This window comes from Podarcis raffonei, chromosome 7, assembly GCF_027172205.1.
Source record: "Podarcis raffonei isolate rPodRaf1 chromosome 7, rPodRaf1.pri, whole genome shotgun sequence".
Classification (NCBI taxonomy): Eukaryota; Metazoa; Chordata; class Lepidosauria; order Squamata; family Lacertidae; genus Podarcis; species Podarcis raffonei.
In genome coordinates, this window is record NC_070608.1 from 5,948,303 (window position 1) to 5,967,532 (window position 19,230).

The 19,230-nt window shown below is 45.7% G+C and overlaps 1 protein-coding gene across 1 annotated transcript; it reads left to right on the top strand.

Moving 5' to 3' along the window:
* The first annotated feature begins 994 nt into the window (after window positions 1–994).
* LOC128417275 (craniofacial development protein 2-like) lies at window positions 995–11,308 on the top strand. Its single transcript, XM_053395709.1, has 2 exons — window positions 995–2,433; window positions 11,239–11,308. Exons 1-2 carry the CDS (start codon window positions 1,172–1,174, stop codon window positions 11,306–11,308), a joined length of 1,332 nt encoding a protein of 443 aa, XP_053251684.1. The 5' UTR covers window positions 995–1,171.
* Window positions 11,309–19,230: the final 7,922 nt, after the last annotated feature.

Below are 19,230 nucleotides of genomic sequence, written 5' to 3' on the forward strand. Positions count from 1 at the left end.
TCCTTCAGGCCTTTACATCACCTGGGATGTAGGACCCTCTTCAGAGACAGTCCCTTGAAGCAATAAATCTGCTTCGAGTCTTTCATCCTTAGCTAGGAAAAGCCGACAGCAAAACTTGTGCGTCAGGTAAGAGCTCCCGAAGTGCACCTTTTATCAAGATTTACAGTGGGTGCCTAATGTGTCTTTCCATTACCGTCACCCAAAATATTATGCTACACTGAAACACATCTCCCCTTTGTCTTAAGAGCTGTTGCCACTTCAGCGCAATGAGCTGAGATAGAAGTTTTGTCCTGCAGGCTTGTTGCTCATTGAAAAGGGAGGGAGGGATGTTCCTTTGGCACTCAAGGATATCTTTTGATATCTTTAAATGATCTTCTCTCTGGGCATTAGTCATGTCTCAGTCAAGAGGATTCTGACAGCAGTCAGAAATTCCGAAAGGTCTCACTTTTCTTGAAGATGAAAGAGCCCGAAGCTGTGATTAAAGCTCCGTTGGAAAGACGAAAGGGTGCAAGAGCATAAACGGCCCAAACCTTTGTCAGCTGGAGTTAAACAGGGACATCTGGAAACAGGTGATGGGAGGGCAACTTCCCTCTGCAGGTTGGCATGGCAGTGACAGATATGAATATACGGTTCAAAAAAATGTAACTGAATAGCTGTAAGTTGTAGAGAGGAGAGCTGGTGTAGAATCATAGAACTGTAGAGATGGAAAAGACCCATGGAGCCATCTAGTCCAACCCCTGGAAAAGCAGGAATCTCAGCTAAAGCATCCATGACATGATAAAGCATCTGCTTAAAAACCTCCAAGGAAGGAGAGTCCACCACTTTCCAGGTAGTTTGTTCCACAGTCAAACAGCCCTTACCTCCGGAAAGTGATTCCTAATGTTTGGTCAGAATCTCCTTCCTCTGAATTTGAATACGTTGGTTTGGGTCCTGGAGCAGTGGAAAGCAATCTTGCTCCAGCTTCCATATAGCAGCCCTTCAGATATTTGAAGCCCCTTCATGGATCACTGCCTTGCCGTGGCGAAGGGGCTTGAAGAACTCAGAGAAGCTATGAACTACGCCGAGCAGGGCACACAAGATGAACAGGTCATAGTGGAGAGTTTTGACCAAACGTGATCCACCTGGAGGAGGAACCGGCAAGCCACTCCAGTATCCTTGCCAAGAAAACTCCATGGACAAAGACAACAGGCATATAAAAGATATGACGCTGGGAGATGAGCCCCTCAGGTCGGAAGGCGTCCAACATGCTACTGGGGAAGAGCGGAGGGCAAGTACAAGTAGATCCAGAGCTGATGAAGCGGCTGGGCCAAAGCCGAAAGGACGCTCAGTTGCGGATATGCCTGGAAGTGAAAGGAAAGTCCAATGCTGTAAAGAAAAATATTGCATAGGAACCTGGAATGTAAGAACCATGAACCTAGGTAAGTTGGAGGTGGTCAAAAATGAGATGGCAAGAATAAATATTGACATCCTGGGCATCAGTGAACTAAAATGGACGGGAATGGGCGAATTCAGTTCGGATGACCATCACATCTACTACTGTGGGCAAGAAACCCGTAAAAGAAATGGAGTGGCCCTCATAGTCAACAAAAGAGTGGCAAAAGCTGTACTGGGATGCAATCTCAAAAATGATAGAATGATCTCGATACGAATCCAAGGCAGACCTTTTAACATCACAGTAATCCAAGTTTATGCACCAACCACTGGTGCTGAAGAAACTGAAATAGACCAATTTTATGAAGACTTACAAGACCTTATAGAAGTGACACCAAAGAAGGATGTTCTTCTCATTATAGGGGATTGGAATGCTAAAGTAGGGAATCAAGAGATAAAAGGAACAACTGGCAAGTTTGGCCTTGGAGATCAAAACGAAGCAGGGCAAAGGCTAATAGAGTTCTGTCAAGAGAACAAGCTGGTCATCACAAACACGCTTTTCCAACAACACAAGAGACGTCTCTACACATGGACATCACCAGATGGGCAGTATCGAAATCAGATTGATTATATTCTCTGCAGCCAAAGATGGAGAAGCTCTATACAGTCAGCAAAAACAAGACCTGGAGCTGACTGTGGCTCAGATCATCAGCTTCTTATAGCAAAATTCAAGCTTAAACTGAAGAAAGTAGGAAAAACCACTGGGCCGGTAAGATACAATCTAAGTCAAATCCCTTATGAATACACAGTGGAAGTGAGGAACAGGTTTAAGGATTTAGATTTGCTGGACAGAGTGCCTGAAGAACTATGGATGGAGGCTCGTAACATTGTACAGGAGGCAGCAACGAAAACCATCCCAATGAAAAGGAAATGCAAGAAAGCAAAGTGGCTGTCCAACGAGGCCTTACAAATAGCGGAGGAGAGAAGGCAAGCAAAATGCGAGGGAGATAGTGAAAGATACAGGAAATTGAATGCAGATTTCCAAAGAATAGCAAGGAGAGACAAGAAGGCCTTCTTAAACGAGCAGTGCAAACAAATAGAGGAAAACAACAGAATGGGAAGAACCAGAGATCTGTTCAAGAAAATTGGAGATATGAAAGGAACATTTCGTACAAAGATTACCATAATAAAGGACAAAAGTGGTAAGGACCTAACAGAAGCAGAAGACATCAAGAAGAGGTGGCAAGAATACACAGAGGAATTATACCAGAAAGATATGGATGTCTCGTACACCCCAGGTAGTGTGGTTGCTGACCTTGAGCCAGACATCCTGGAAAGTGAAGTCAAATGGGCCTTAGAAAGCACTGCAAATAACAAGGCCAGTGGAAGTGATGGTATTCCAGCTGAACTATTTAAAATTTTAAAAGATGATGCTGTTAAGGTGCTACACTCAATATGCCAGCAAATTTGGAAAACTCAGCAGTGGCCAGAAGATTGGAGAAGATCAGTCTACATCCCAATCCCAAAGAAGGGCAGTGCCAAAGAATGCTCCAACTACCGCACAATTGCACTCATTTCACACGCTAGCAAGGTTATGCTTAAAATTCTACAAGGAAGGCTCAAACAGTATGTGGATCGAGAACTCCCAGAAGTGCAAGCTGGATTTAGAAGAGGCAGAGGAACCAGAGACCAAATTGCAAACATGCGCTGGATTATGGAGAAAGCTAGAGAGTTCCAGAAAGACATCTACTTCTGCTTCATTGACTATGCAAAAGCCTTTGACTGTGTCGACCACAGCAAACTATGGAAAGTTCTTAAAGAAATGGGAGTGCCTGATCACCTCATCTGTCTCCTGAGAAATCTCTATGTGGGACAAGAAGCTACAGTTAGAACTGGATATGGAACAACTGATTGGTTCAAAATTGGGAAAGGCGTACGACAAGGCTGTATTTTGTCTCCCTGCTTATTTAATTTATACGCAGAATACATCATGCGAAAGGCTGGGCTGGATGAATCCCAAGCTGGAATTAAGATTGCCGGAAGAAATATCAACAACCTCAGATATGCAGATGACACAACCTTGATGGCAGAAAGTGAGGAGGAATTAAAGAACCTTTTAATGAGGGTGAAAGAGGAGAGTGCAAAATATGGTCTGAAGCTCAACATCAAAAAAACGAAGATCATGGCCACTGGTCCCATCACCTCCTGGCAAATAGAAGGGGAAGAAATGGAGGCAGTGAGAGATTTTACTTTCTTGGGCTCCGTGATCACTGCAGATGGTGACAGCAGCCACGAAATTAAAAGACGCCTGCTTCTTGGGAGAAGGGCAATGACAGGCCTAGACAGCATCTTGAGAAGTAGAGACGTCACCTTGCCAACAAAGGTCCGTATAGTTAAAGCCATGGTTTTCCCAGTAGTGATGTATGGAAGTGAGAGCTGGACCATAAAGAAGGCTGATCGCCGAAGAATTGATGCTTTTGAATTCTGGTGCTGGAGAAGACTCTTGAGAGTCCCATGGACTGCAAGAAGATCAAATGCATCCATTCTTAATGAAATCAGCCCTGAGTGCTCACTGGAAGGACAGATCGTGAAGCTGAGGCTCCAGTACTTTGGCCACCTCATGAGAAGAGAAGACTCCCTGGAGAAGACACTGATGCTGGGAAAGATGGAGGGCACAAGGAGAAGGGGGCGACAGAGGATGAGATGGTTGGATAGTGTTTTCGAGGTTACCAGCATGAGTTTGACCAAACTGCGGGAGGTAGTGGAGGACAGAGGTGCCTGGCGTGCTCTGGTCCATGGGGTCACGAAGAGTCGGACACGACTAAACGACTAAACAACAACAACAGATATTTGAAGATGGCTGTCACCTCTCTGTCTTCTCTTCTCCAGCCTAAACATATCCAATTTCCTCGACCGTTCCTGATAAGGCTTCATTTCCAGACCCTTGGTCATTTTGCTCTACACACATTCCAACTTAAATTGTGGTGCCCAGAACTGGACACAGTATTACAGGTGTGGTCTGACCGAGGCAGAATAGGGTGGCTCTAAGACTTCCCTTAATTGGGACACTATACTTTTGTTGATGCAGCCTAGGATTGCATTAGTTTTCTTTCTTGCTGTTGTCACTGCTTTCAGCCCAGAAACAATACACAATTTATTGTAGTCGCTGAAGAGGGGAATGAACCATGACAAATTTCAGATGGGTGGATGCAGGTGCTGCCATAGTAGCAACCTTTAAAATTTGGTTGTGGTTTCAGACATTCCACTTCTTAAGCTCTTGTGCTTGCCCTATTCCTTTCACCAAGATTTTGAAAATATTTGAGGGTGGTTTTTTTAAAAAATATATATCTGTATTCAACCTTGCTATGGACAATGTTGGTCGCTGTATTCGGGACTGGGCAGGACTTTTCCTTCAGACCAATTGGCTCTGGCTGGGATTTTTGCCTGTCTCATAGCAATCATCACAACTTTGGCACTTTGGGCATTGGGTTGGCCTTTGTCTTGTTGGAGGGGATGTTGTAAGCCTTTACCCACCACTCCTAGGGAAAAGGTTTTCCAATTTAAGTGATCTCAGAGGAGGTGTTTTTATTCAGATACCCAAGCAGGGGCTAGAGCCACAGCACTCCTCAAGTTGGTGACTGCTGGAATTTCCCATTCCACCTTAAGTTGCAGACATAGGATTGTTACGTGTCACATGTCTGTTTACATTCCAGCACAGTTTGCTGGCATAAGCGGAACTTCCACTGTATTGCTTTTGTTTAGACTCTCTTTCTGAGGAGATGGCTAGGAGAGATGACATGTTTCTTTGTCTTGATTTATGTTTAATAAATCCATAGTTCATAGCATGTATTCACAAACCTCAGCCTCTTCTGTTGTGCAGTTTACACTGCTAAGTATAGTGCGCTCAAGTCTGAGAGGCTTGGGTCACTGGTTTATGTCGGAGCCAGAGGTTGATGGATCTTCACAGTGGCACGGCTGGAAGGAGACGATCCAGCTGGGGGCTAGCCAGCTGGCCTTTCGACCCCCGGATGCCAACAGTGACACCACAGGGTCAATCCTGCTTGATGTAAGTCTTGGGTCCTCCCTGTTGGGATACTGCCAGGGAGACATCAGCCATCAAGGCCCCATGCCGATGCCGGACGATCCATCGATCTCCCGTAGATACAGTATCAGTCAATTAGCGACACGAGCTTCCAGAAATAGCTTGCCACATTCCAGAGCCGGTGCATGCTCTTATCAGCAGAGTTCGCACAGCGAAAGATGCACGCAGGAGAGCATTATTTACAACTTTATTCAGCGTTGGTCAGAATAAAGAAAACATGACTACCTGCTTCAATGCCTCAGGCACAGAGAGAGAAACGAAAGCATAGACACAACAGAAACATCCTGTGAACAGGAAATACGCAGGCTGTGACACAAACATCCTGCTCCCTTTTAAGGTGGAACGGAAATATCCTAACACTCCCTGCCTCTGGATCATCACCTACAGTAATAATTCCAGCAGGCATACCCACTGCCTATGCCAAACCACGTACATCTGTACTCAATAAAGTTGTTGCCTTATTTGACTCAAAACAAATAAGTGTCTGATTTGTTCTCTAAGTCAGGGTGGCAAGGACTGTGGCGCCTGGGCATGCAAGCAACGCCAGTGAGGTGTGTGGCCTGGGGAGAGTGCTGAGGGCCAGGTAGAGGGGTCTAGAGGGCCGCACATGACTTCTGAGACAGAGGTTCCCCTCTCCCATTTCAGCCAAGTGATTTGAGTTGCTTCAGCACTGATGTTTGCTCTTCTTCAAGTGCACCGATCACTCCAAGTCCCTCTTTTTCAGCAAGAAGCTTCAGTCCTCTGCGAAACATCCTCAGTGTCAGTAACTACCAAACACCCGGAGTAACTGACCTAGTTATGGCAAAGCTCTGAATATCCATCTCACAGCTCTGAGCTGTCAGTTCAGCTTGATCTCCTGACCCTGCGAGCGTACTTAGCGAGGTTAGTCAAAGAAAGATGATGAGGAGCTAATTGCAAGCGTCACACTCACAGCGGCCTTCCCACCACTTTTAGACACTGCCATGGTTTCTATTAAAGTTCCCTTCTCTGGCTTCAGCTCTGGCAGAATCAGGTTCCTTGTGAGGGAAGAATTCTTGTGGGTGGGATGTGATGCATCTAATTGCAAATACAGTGGTACCTCGGGTTAAGTACTTAATTCATTCTGGAGGTCCGTACTTAACCTGAAACCGTTCTTAACCTGAAGCACCACTTTAGCTAATGGGGCCTCCTGCCGCCGCCACGCCACTGGAGCACAATTTCTGTTCTCATCCTGAAGCAAAGTTCTTAACCTGAAGCACTATTTCTCGGTTAGCGGAGTCTGTAACCTGAAGCGTATGTAACCTGAAGCGTATGTAACCTGAGGTACCACTGTACATACATGGAAGGCAGAGGAGGGGTGTAACTCTAATAGGCAATGTTGATCTAAAAGCCGTATCTGTGTTCCCTGACAGTATGGGAACATCAAGAAGAGCCCCAAACCACATCTGCTTCAACACTCATTTCCACAGGAGGCAAGTATGGCTACCAACTTGGATGGCTTTAAAAAAAGATAAGGCAAATTCACGGAGAAGGCTATCCATGGCTACTAGCTGCTACAGCCTCTAGACTTGCCTTTCCCAACCTTCGGTTCCCAGGTGTTGTTAGACTACAACTCCCATCATCCCTTACTGTTGCCACTGCTGGCAACAGTGGGAGTTGTAGTCTAACAACATCTGGGGACCCAATGAGATGATGGGAGTTGTAGTCTAACCACATCTGGGGACCCAAGGTTGGGAAAAGCTCATCATCATCATCATCATCATTTATTTATATCCCGCCCATCTGGCTGGGGAAACCAAGCCACTCTGGGAGGCTTCCAACAAAAGATTAAAAATGCATTAAAACATCAGTCATTAAAAGCTTCCCTAAACATGGTACTTGAGAACAGCAGCAAGAATACCAGTTTGGTTGCCCAGTGTCTCCTTTAAGTCTTGATTCGCAAGCCATCTAAATCAGATTTCTTTGCTATCAGTGGAGGTTAATTTTCAACAATTGCTTGCTGATCCCGTGATGTTCCTCACTCTTTGCTGCCTACATCTTGCTTCTACTCCTGCTGAAGGATTAGGTACCCAAGTTATTCACTCATTTGATTCACGGGCTGCCTGGGTCTAGAGCTATTAAAAATGCTGTCACCTCCCTCGTGACGAACCACAGAAACATTCTTTCCCCCACACAAGGCAGCATATTAAAAGGTGACAGGGTAGCATTGCCTTAGACGGATATCTGTGATGCAGAAGCTGGCTGACAGCAATCAGTAGAACCTCAATGTGAGAAGTCAAAATGAAAACAATCCTCACTGTGATATCATTTGTATTGTCTGATGTCTAGTTTGTTCACAGCAAGACATTTTTATTGGGGGACCGACAGCCCCTGTTTTCCTGCATTGTATCCATCAGTCTTTGCAGAGTGTGACAAAGAGATGCCCCAATCATTTCATTTTTTTTCAGCCTAGAAAGGGCTTGGGAAAACATCCTTCATTGCTCTGAGGTCCAATTTTATTTGGTGCTAACATGACACAATGATCACAGTACCAGGCACCATGATGGTACGAGGACTACATCTGTGAATATGGCTCCAGTCATCACATACCCTCCAACATTTCTCCAGTGAAGATAGGGACATCCTACTCCACACCTTCCAACATTTCTCCAGTGAAAATAGGGACGCCCTACTCCATACAGTGAAAATAGGGACGCGGGTGGCGCTGTGGGTTAAAGCCTCAGCGCCTAGGACTTGCCGATCGAAAGGTCGGCGGTTCGAATCCCCGCGGCGGGGTGCGCTCCCATCGTTCAGTCCCAGCGCCTGCCAACCTAGCAGTTTGAAAGCACCTCCGGGTGCAAGTAGATAAATAGGGACCGCTTACTGGCGGGAAGGTAAACGGCGTTCCGTGTGCTGCACTGGCTCGCCAGATGCAGCTTGTCACGCTGGCCACGTGACCCGGAAGTGTCTGCGGACAGCGCTGGCTCCCGGCCTATAGAGTGAGATGAGCGCACAACCCTAGAGTCTGGCAAGACTGGCCCGAACGGGCAGGGGTACCTTTACCTTTACTCCATACCTTCCAACTTTTCTCCAATGTAAATAGGGACGTCCTACTCCATCTTCCAACATTTCTCCAGTGAAAATAGGGACGCCCTACTCCACACCGTCCAACATTATTCCAGTGAAATAGGGATGTGCCACCATACCCTCAAACATATCTCAGATGAAAATAGAGACATCCTAAGGAAAAGAGGGACATTCCAGGATCAAACAAGAAACTGCGATGGCTTATGTAAATCCGGGACTGTTCCCAGAAAATAGCGACACTTGGAGGGCCTGTCATCAGGACCGGACCACCCACAAGACAGGCTGAAGCAGCTGCCACCAGAGTCTCTCTAGGGAGGAAATGTCAGCAGCAGTGCCAGGTGATGCATTCCTTGGAGGCCAGATCTGCTGTAGCTGTGGATTTTGCCACCCGATGCAGTTACTATACCTTGCCTTATGGGTGGGCCAGTCCTGTGGCTCAAGATGGGAATGGCTATCACATCCCACTTGAAATCCACAGAAGAGCAACTCCAGCTGCACGAAGGCAGAAGAAGAGACGAAACATGAAACCGAGGCCATGAGATTTGGCTTTACATCTTAATAAGGTTTTTTTCCTTCTCTCTCTCTCTCTCTCTCCTTGCTGATTCTCAGCTTAAAGAAATTGCTGAGAAAGGAGGAATCCTTTAATCAGGCCCAGGACCCATTTTAAAGCTGCATTTGCATCCCTTTCCCCCTGCATCAAGAGAACGTCACATGGAGACCATCAAACCAAGACAGTGGCATGCCAAGAGGATAAGGGAGAGGAGATAATAAAATGAGAAATTAAGAGCATGAAAACTAAAACGCTCAGAGAAAAGCTGACATTTCAGAACGCTCCGAGTGAACACTTGCTTGCTTTTCAAAGTTGGGGGCGATAAGAAACTATTTGCTTGTTTTATGGAACCGAAAGAGATAAAGGATTCTGTTTGGGTAGCAAGTAGATTTCCATGAGGATGCAATTCATGGCTGAATGCTTAATATTCAAGGAAATTGCTTCCTATTGTTTGGCAACTGACATAAATATATGCTAAAGAGGGAATTCATTAGGAGGGGGAAATCATGCATTCCATGAACTCTGCTAAAATAATCTCATTCTTTCCAACCAAGTGTTAATGTATGGCATTGGGAAACAAAGCATGTATTAAGCTGCTGGAAGCTTACATAAATATGATGTATCTGTCTTTGCCAGGAAGGAATCTAACCTGTGAGATCTCTCCTCTGTTGCTGAAGTCCAGCATCTCTGGGTGTTCCTTGAGTATAACCACAATTACCTTGACCTTAAGCATGGAGAGATCTAGATTGGAACCTCAGTGGGGAGCAAAGAGTTAAAGTCCCCTGCTCCCAAACCAGGGTCTTCAGTCAAGATCACACACCCCAGGCTGCTACTTACTTAAAAAAAAAAAGAAATCATGCATATGGATTACATATGGACCTGTGTTATAAAAACACCTGGAGACTGGCTACAGCCGAAAAGGTAACACACAATCTCCATGTCACTCAAAGCAAAGAGAAAACAGATACTTCCTTTATGATTTGGTGGCCTTTTATTTCAATCCCGGGAAATACAGATTATCATCCATTCAGTGACAGATATGGCTGTCATAACATGACTATAGGAACATTGAATAGCATTGCTGTGACAAATTGATGGTCTTCTTCATCTCCAGGACGATGGATGAACAAAACTGCACCTGGACGCCTCCTGATTACTCCTGGTTGCACAACGAAGGAAAACCAACAAGCACTAGAATTCTTAACTGACTTGCAATCTAACTGTACCACAGAGGGGTAAGGAGGCGGGAGGGCAGGTAATACAGGATGTTCTATACATCAGGGTTGGAGAGCTTTTTTCAGCCTGATTCCTGCATTCCCATGTGGCCAGGGTCAGAGTACAACCTAGGCAGATCAACGGATGTGTATCTTACCTTTACACAGTGAGCTTCTTCCAGTACAGACTCACCCGCTCCTCTATGTTTTCCACCCAGACAAATAAGAAGCATTATCAGAGTTTGAGGACACATATTCCAGCCAGGCAGAAACATTCAAGGAGGGTGAGAGATGTGGGAGATTTTCAGTCAAACCTAACAATGCCAGTTAGTATTTGAAGGGGTTAAGGACCACGGAGTTCTAAATTGCTAGAGCAGGCTCAGTGATGTTACATCCCTTTTTCTTACGGGAGGGTCAGATGCATGTCTGTTGTATTTGTCAACTAAGAACCTTTACGTGCATTTTATCATTGTTGCGTGGACAATGCATGACTGTAAGTAAAGTATATTTTAAACTTACTTCAGTGTGTGGTGTTTCCTTGCAGGAGAGGCAGCGGGGCCAGTTGCCTCCAGTAGCTGAAACAGATTAAAAGAAGATTTGAAAGCCTATCCCTGTGCTTTACTAAATCTGCCTAATGGTAGGGTTTATTCTTTGCTACTGGGGCACTTTAAGTGAAAACCCTGTGTTTCTAAAAACAGGCACCAGCCAATTCTCTTCCATTTACCATGCCACACACATGAGTCTGTAGAGGATTAAATATAGCTCTAATATCCTCTTACCTATACCCATCAATAGGCCTTGGGAAAGTTACAAGGGCCAGATAGAGAGATATGGGCGGCCACATTTGGCTCCATGCCCTGAGGTTTCCCATCCAAGCTGCCTGGAAGGAAGCCCTGTGAGCTCAAATGATAGGATTACTCCTCAGCGCTTTCCCTCCTGCTCTTCTTTCTTTCCAGGGCAGCACCTCAGCAAACAAGCAATTCAGCCGGATCCAGGAACAACCCCGACAAGCAGAAAAACACTTGAGAGGAACAAAAGAGAACACAGTGGCCCACACGGGCCTCTTTTCAAGCTGCAATCACTTTGTTCCAGTTAACCAATTCAAAACATTATCGCACCATTTGAGAAACACCGTTTGAGATCCAAAGTACACGGCGAACTCCATCCCACACCATTCATTCAGCCTCCTGCCGCAAGCGGGAGAGAATAGAAGCCCCGGTCAGGCATCCTTTCTGTGCAATTCTCAGGAGGAAATGGACAAGGGGAAGATTTCTCCTTTGTTCAGCGTCTCGTAGCAGAAAAAGCCAGATGATGGCATTTCTTTCTTAGTTGTCAGGCAACCACTGAATGGCAAGCCAGCACTTTGGCTAAATATAGTCACACCAAAGACCCAGGTAAAAGCAGAAGGGTGTGTGTGTGTGTGTGTGTGTGTGTGTGTGTGTGTGTGTGTGTGATTATATATACAGTGGTACCTCGGATTACATACATTTCAGGTTACAGACACTTCAGGTTACAGACTCCGCTAACCCAGAAATAGTACCGCGGGTTAAGAACTTTGCTTCAGGATGAGAACAGAAATCGTGCTCCGGCGGTGCAGTGGCAGCGGGAGGCCCCATTAGCTAAAGTGGTGCTTCAGGTTAAGAACAGTTTCAGGTTAAGAACAGACCTCCGGAACGAATTAAGTTCTTAACCCGAGGTACCACTGTATATGTATGTGTGTGTGTGTGTACACACACACACACATACACATACACACACACTTTATTGTCACTGTACCACTTGTTTACAGTGAGATTAAATGAGCCCCCCCCCCCCACAATCTCTCAGTCCTTGTTACACTCTGTGTGCTGTCGTACGACCACCAACCCCGAACGTCAGCTGCAATGTTGCTGTCTTCCATTCAGCAGCCTCACGGCCCACGGGTAGAAACTGTTATTTCACCTGTTGGTGTGGCTTATGGTGCTTCAATATCTCCTGCCCGAGGGCGGGAGATTTAAAAAGGTGCTGGCCAGGGTGTGAGTCATCCCTGGGAATGTTTCTTGCTCTCCTGCGATAACATCTAGCGGACTCAGGGGACAGCCCATGATATCGTGTGCTGTCTTCCCCACACTCTGTAGGGACTTTCTGTCCATGGCTGTCAAACCAGCGTACCACACCGTAATATAGTATGAGTTGCATGCCACCCCAATCTCTGAGGGGTGTGAGATTCAGGGGTTCCAGCTGCTTACCCAGGTTCCATGTTTCCTTTTTGGAATAAGGCACAATGGAGACTGTCTATTGTGTCTTTATATCATTTATTTACATATCGGTACAACCTGAGGCTATGATGGAGGGGTTCACAGCATTGACACCCCAAAATGGTCTCTCTTTTTTCTCCCATAGCTTCAGCCTTGGATTCAAACAGAACCAGACATTGTGTTCTGCTTCTCTGCCATTCCAGCCTACAACTTTTTCCTCTAGGTCCCATCACAGCCAACTATGCTCTTTCAGCCAGGCTTTGACCTAAAAGCTGGATAAGGGGCCCCACCCATTTGTTGTCTGACACAGAGCCCTCTTTCCTTTGCTCTCTTAATGGTCCATCACCTTCACCTTGTTCTCTCTTAATGGCCCATCGCCCAGGCAATTACCTGAACACAAGGAAATAGCCTTGCTTACATTTGAACACATGCTGGGTCCAGGGACTAGAATAGCTTGATTAGATTTTAACACCCACAAACCCATAACTATATTTTCCTACCCATATAGCTATCTATCTATCTATCTATCTATCTATCTATCTATCTATCATCTATCATCTATCTATCTATCTATCTATCTATCTATCTATCATCTATCCATCTATCTATCTACCTACCTACCTATCCATCTACCTATCTATCTATTTATCATCTATCAGTCTATCTATCTATATCATCTATCTATCTATCTATCTATCTATCTATCTATCTATCATCTATCTATCTATATCTATATCTATCTATCTATCTATCATCTATATATCATCTATCTATATCTATCTATATCTATCTATATCTATCATCTATCTATCTATCTATCTATCTATCTATCATCTATCTATCTATCAGCACACTACCATCACACCCTTAAAGAAAGTCTCAAAACTGGAATGCGTGCAGAGGAGGGCAGCCAAGATGATCAAGGGTCTGGAAACTAAGCCTTAAGAGGAGCACTTGAAGGAGCTGGGTATGTTTAGCCTGGAAAAAAGGAGCCTGAGAGGAGATAAGATAGCCATCTTCCAATATCTCAAGGGCTGTCCCATGGAAGATGGAGCAAGCTTGTTTTCTCCTACTCTGGAAGGAAGGACTCAAACCAATGGCTTCAAGTTACAACAAAGGGGATTCCGACTCAACGTCAGGAAGAACTTTTTGAAAGCAAGAGCTGTTTGACAGTGGAACAGACTCCCACAAGAGGTGGTGGTCTCTCCTTCCTTGGAGGTTTTCAAGCAGAGGTTGGATGGCCATCTGTCATGGATGTTTTAGCGGAGTTTCCTGCATTGCAGGGGGTTGGACTAGATGACCCTCGGAGTCCCTTCCAACTGTACATTTCCATGATTCTATGATTCTAAGGCACGATTCTAAAATGGGAAAAAATATATTTATTAAAATATGGTAATAACAGCATAGTATAGAAGATCTGAAGAAACCAATGTCAATTTAATAAATAATAATGATAATAACCACTTGAAAGGGTCAGAAGCAAGATTTCTCTGAATAACATTGTCTGGGATTCACAAGTGGGCAGATGTCCTGCTTCCAGGTTTTGCATAAGTATCTGGCTGGCCACCGTGAGAACAGAATGCTTGACTAATTGGCGTCTTGGACCTGGTCCAGTAAAGCTCTTCTTAAGTCCTTTTGGGGTCATGCAAAGCTTGCGCTCTGCAACTGAGCCATGACCCTAAAGCTGGAGTGTCCCTGCTGGCTTGCAGAATAACAGGATATAAACTCTGAGCCCCAAGGGTTGTGAGCAGAGGGCGATTCAACGATTTAAAGCACTCCACCACAGCAGCTTCAGAACAGATGCTTCTCTGCAGCCTAATACCTAAGCCAAATGCATTCATTCCCAGCCATTTGTTCCTTCCAGGCAGTAACGGCTGCGAGGGAATCTCATTTCCCCAGGTATCCCTGGGCCATATTTGATGTCAATGTTCAACAAAGTTCTTCAAGGGAAGGGGAAATACGGTGCAATTTCAAAGGGGAGTGAGCATCAGAGGTGGCTGTGGAAGAGGAAGGGTGCTTTCCAAAGTGGCAAGTATTTATGTTGACTTCCTGACTCGAGGCGATACAAAAGAACTGTTGAGGAAGCAGCAAGACATGCCCTTCTAATCACCACTTTTAATGAAACGACTGCCGTCGTGTTTTGATCAGAGGGGATCACTTGTTTAAAAGGGGAGGAACCACTTTGTCAGATGTATAATCAAAGCTTAATGGATTCCTAACAGCAGAAGTATGTTATTAAGCCACCCGTGTGGGCTTCCTCGGCTCTTGAATTATTCATTCGCCACAGTGCTCCAGACATGCTAATTTGCACCGACGTGTCTTTGAACCTCAGGCAGGGACTCAAACATTTGCAGAGTGTGCCGTGGCCAGGAGTGCCAGATATTCGCAGTTGCTATGAGAAGGGAAGTGGCCTTTGTGGAAGGCCCACAACCTTCTGCAATATAGGAGAACCCGAGCTTGTTCAGCCCAAAAAGGATGTTATGGTTTTCCCAGTAGTGATGTGTGGAAGTGAGAGCTGGACCATAAAGAAGGTTGATCACCGAAGAATTGATGCATTTGAATTCTGGTGCTGGAGGAGACTCTTGAGAGTCCCATGGACTGCAAGAAGATCAAACCTATCCATTCTGAAGGAAATCAGCCCTGAGTGCTCACTGGAAGGACAGATCCTGAAGCTGAGGCTCCAAAACTTTGGCCACCTCATGAGAAGAGAAGACTCCCAGGGAAAAACCCTGATGTTGGGAAAGATGGAGGGTACAAGGAGAAGGGGACGACAGAGGACGAGATGGTTGGACAGTGTTCTCAAAGCTACCAGCATGAGTTTGACCAAACTGCGGGAGGTAGTGGAAGACAGGAGTGCCTGGCATGCTCTGGTCCAGGGGGTCACGAAGAGTCGGACACATCTAAATGACTAAACAACAACAAGGGTCGGAGAAGGTTCAGGAAAGGGAAACCAAACATTGTAGGGTTGGAGAAGGGAAACCAAACTTATCAATGGGTTGGTGTGCCCTCTCTGTGAAGAAAGGCTGCAGCGTTTGAGAGTTTTTCATTTAGAGAAAAGGCAAGCAAGGGGAGACATGGTGGAAGTTTCTGAAATTATGCATGGCATTGAGAAAAGCGAATAAGGAAAAGTTTTCCTCCTTTTCCCATAACACTACAAATTGGGGACATCCAATGAAGTTGAGCACTGGAAAATTCAGGACAGATAAATGAAAGTATTTCTCTACATCACACATAGTTAAACGATGCAGCTGGTTCCCACAAGAGGCAGTGAGGACCTAGATGGCTTTCAAAGAAGATTGGATAAATTCATGGAAGTCTATTGATGGCTGCTAGTCATGATGGCTGTGCTCTGGCTCCACAACTTGAGGCAACAATGCTTCTGATTCCTAGTTGCTGGAAACCAAGGGAGGGAAGAATGCTCTTGTGCTCAGATGTTGCTTGGCTGCTGAAAGATCAGGATGCGGGACTAGATGGGCCATTGGCATCGTTCAGCAGGATTCCTCTTATGTTCTTAATGCAGTCCTAATTATTGTGCCCACTATTGTAGTCTAAACCACAGAGCCTAGGGCTTGCCAAGTATAAGGCAGCTTCCTATGTTTCTAAGTCTTATGAAGGTCTGTAGAAGAACATCTGCCTCACATGTAGAAGGCCTCAGGTTCAATCCCTGCCATCTCCAAGTAGGGCTGGGAAAAATCTTTACCTGAAACCCTGGAGAGCCTTTGACAGTTAATGCAAGGAAAGGTAAAGGTAAAGGACCCCCGAATGGTTAAGTCCGGTCAAAGGTGACTATGGGGGCTGCAGCACTCATTTTGCTTTCAGGCTGAGGTAGCCAGTGTTTGTCCACAGACAGCTTTCCTGGTCTTGTGGCCAGCAGGACTAGACCACTTCTGGAGCAATGGGACACCGTGACAGAAACTAGAGTGCATGGAAATGCCATTTACCTTCCTGCCGCAGTGGTACCTATTTATCTACTTGCAGGACGTGGGTGGCGCTGTGGTCTAAACCACAGAGCCTAGGGCTTGCTGATCAGAAGGTCGGCGGTTCGAATCCCCGCGACAGGGTGAGTTCCCGTTGTTCGTTCCCAGCTCCTGCCCACCTAGCAGTTCGAAAGCATGTCAAAGTGCAAGCAGATAAATAGGTACTGCTTCAGCGGGAAGGTAAACAGTGTTTCCGTGTGCTGCTCTGGTTCTCCAGAAGCTGCTTAACCATGCTGGCCACATGACACAGAAGCTGTCTGCAGACAAACACCGGCTCCCTCATCCAGTAAAGCGAGATGAGAGCCGCAACCCCAGAGTCGTCCGCAACTGGACCTAACGGTCAGGGGTACCTTTACCTTTCCTCTACCTTGCCCCGCCTGATGCAAAAAAAAAAAAAAAAAAGCTTCTCTTTTTCTCTTCCTCGTCTTCCCATATCTCTTTCCTGCTTTATCTCTTCCATCTTTGCTTGCAACTGAAAACAGAAGACTGGATTCCCCTGTAACTTCTGAAGAGGCCCAAGACTGGAACAATAGGAACACAATTTAATTGTCAGAATTCCCTTTTCTTTCTCAACGCTTAGTGTTATCCAAGGGGGAAAGGAATTTGTTGTTCACAACTTTAAGCCTACGTTCTGGTTTTGCTTATCGTGACTTCTCTTTCGTTTGTATTGTTCTTGTCAGAGATAACGAAGAATCCTAATGAATTACTGATAGGGAAAGGGGGAGGGCCGGGTGGGAGCTATTTCTAGCACTGCCTCAAGCAGGAGCTTGAGAGGCAGAGTGTGATTAGCGCTGCATCGGAAATTTCTTCTGGGTTTCCACACCCCAACCCTTCTCCACCAAATATTAAAAACTGCCTTAAACATTATCAAGGAGGAGGAAAAAATGCAGTGAAATTCTCATGGGTAGGATGGGGTCATTTTTCTGCACTTACCTGAATTTGAGGAGGCTGAAAGGTGTTTGTGAGCTTCCTTTCTTGTCTTCTAGAAATCATCTCTCAGGTGGCCTGCAGCTTTCTCTGGTATCCCGGCTTCCTTGAAAAAAAAACATGAAATCCTCAGCTGGCCTTTGAGTATGGACTACAGTAACCCTTGCTCCTGAGAGTTACAGTGGTACCTTGGGTTAAGTACTTAATGCATTCCGGAGGTCCGTACTTAACCTGAAACTGTTCTTAACCTGAAGCAGCACTTTAGCTAATGGGGCCTCCTGCTGCTGCCGCGCCGCCGGAGCCCGATTTCTGTTCTCATCCTGAGGTGAAGTTCTTAACCCAAGGTACTATTTCTGGAGTCTGTAACCTGAAGCATATGTAACCTGAAGCGTATGTAACCCGAGGTACCACTCTTTTCTCTAGATGTTTTAAAGAGAAGTGTTTTTACATTTGAAGAAAGCGGTGCTGAAAGACAAGAAGAAGAAGAAGAAGAAGAAGAAGAAGAAGAAGAAGAAGAAGAAGAAGAAGAAGAAGAAGAAGAAGAAGAAGAAGAATTTATTATTTATAACCCCCCCCCATCTGGGCGGCGGCTTCCAACAAAAGATGAAAAATGCATTAAAACAACAGTCATTAAAAACTTCCCTAAACAGGGCTGCCTTCAGATGTTTTCAGATAGTTGTTTATTTCCTTGACATCTGATGGGAGGGTGTTCCACAGGGTGGGCGCCACTATCAATAAGGCCCTCTGCATGGTTCCCTGTAACTTCGCTTCTCGCAGGGAGGGAACCGCCAGAAGGCCCTCGGAGCTGGACCTCAGTGTCTGGGTAGAACGATGGGGGTGGAGACGCTCCTTAAGAAGAGGAGGAGGAGGAGGAGGAGGAAGGGAATGGCTTTAAATACAGTAGTCAGGCTCCTTCACTTCTTCCACCTCAGTTAAAGCCCAGAGGGAGGTGTCATGAGGTACCGGTAACTTTTCCAGGGGCTTTTCCAGATCAGAAAGTGTAAGTAGCCAGAGATGCTGCTGAGTGCATAGACTCCAATATTTCTCTGATGAAAATACCCATCTGACTGGGTTGCCCCAGCAACTCTGGGTGGCTTCCAACATATATAAAAACATAATAAAGCATTAAATGTTTTTTTAAAAAACATCCCTAAACAGGGCTGCTTTCAGATGGCTTGGAGGTCAGATAACTCTATACCCTCCAACATTTATCCAATGAAAACAGGGACACCCTAAGGAAAAACAGGGCATTCCAGGGTCAAATCAGAAACCAGGACGACTTCTGTAAATCCAGGACTGCCCCTGCAAAATAGGGACACTCAGAAGGTCTGTGAGTGCTAGAGCAATATTTAATGGGAAAGGAAAAAACCACACACCCTCTCGGTGCTAAGGTAAACTAAATCTTGCACCCACTGAAATTATAAAATGCTCTGGGGGAAAAATAAAAAATGGAAGACTCTTCCATAAGGGAGTTTTTGGGGTGGGAAAATTGGTGGACAGGTTTTGGCCCAGCACTAAATGTAATGGATAGCTAGAACTCCTGGGTTAGCCCTAACCTCAATGTTATGCAGGAACATGGGTGGCGCTGTGGGTTAAACCACAGAATCCCCGCGACGGGGTGAGCTCCCATTGCTTGGTCCGTGCTCCTGCCAACCTATCAGTTCGAAAGCACGTCAAAAGTGCAAGTAGATAAATAGGTACCACTCCAGCGGGAAGGTAAATGGCGTTTCCATGTGCTGCTGTGGTTCGCCAGAAGCGGCTTAGTTATGCTGGCCACATGTGTTTGGGGGGAGAGGTAAGCCCTGTC

Bases quoted from the DNA above. Each gene is read 5' to 3' on its own strand.
- LOC128417275 (XM_053395709.1), top strand. From the start codon at position 1,172: ATGGACAAAGACAACAGGCATATAAAAGATATGACGCTGGGAGATGAG. The intron at 2,434-11,238 runs CAAGAAGGCCTT...CTTTCTTTCCAG, and splicing joins CAAAGAATAGCAAGGAGAGA to GGCAGCACCTCAGCAAACAA.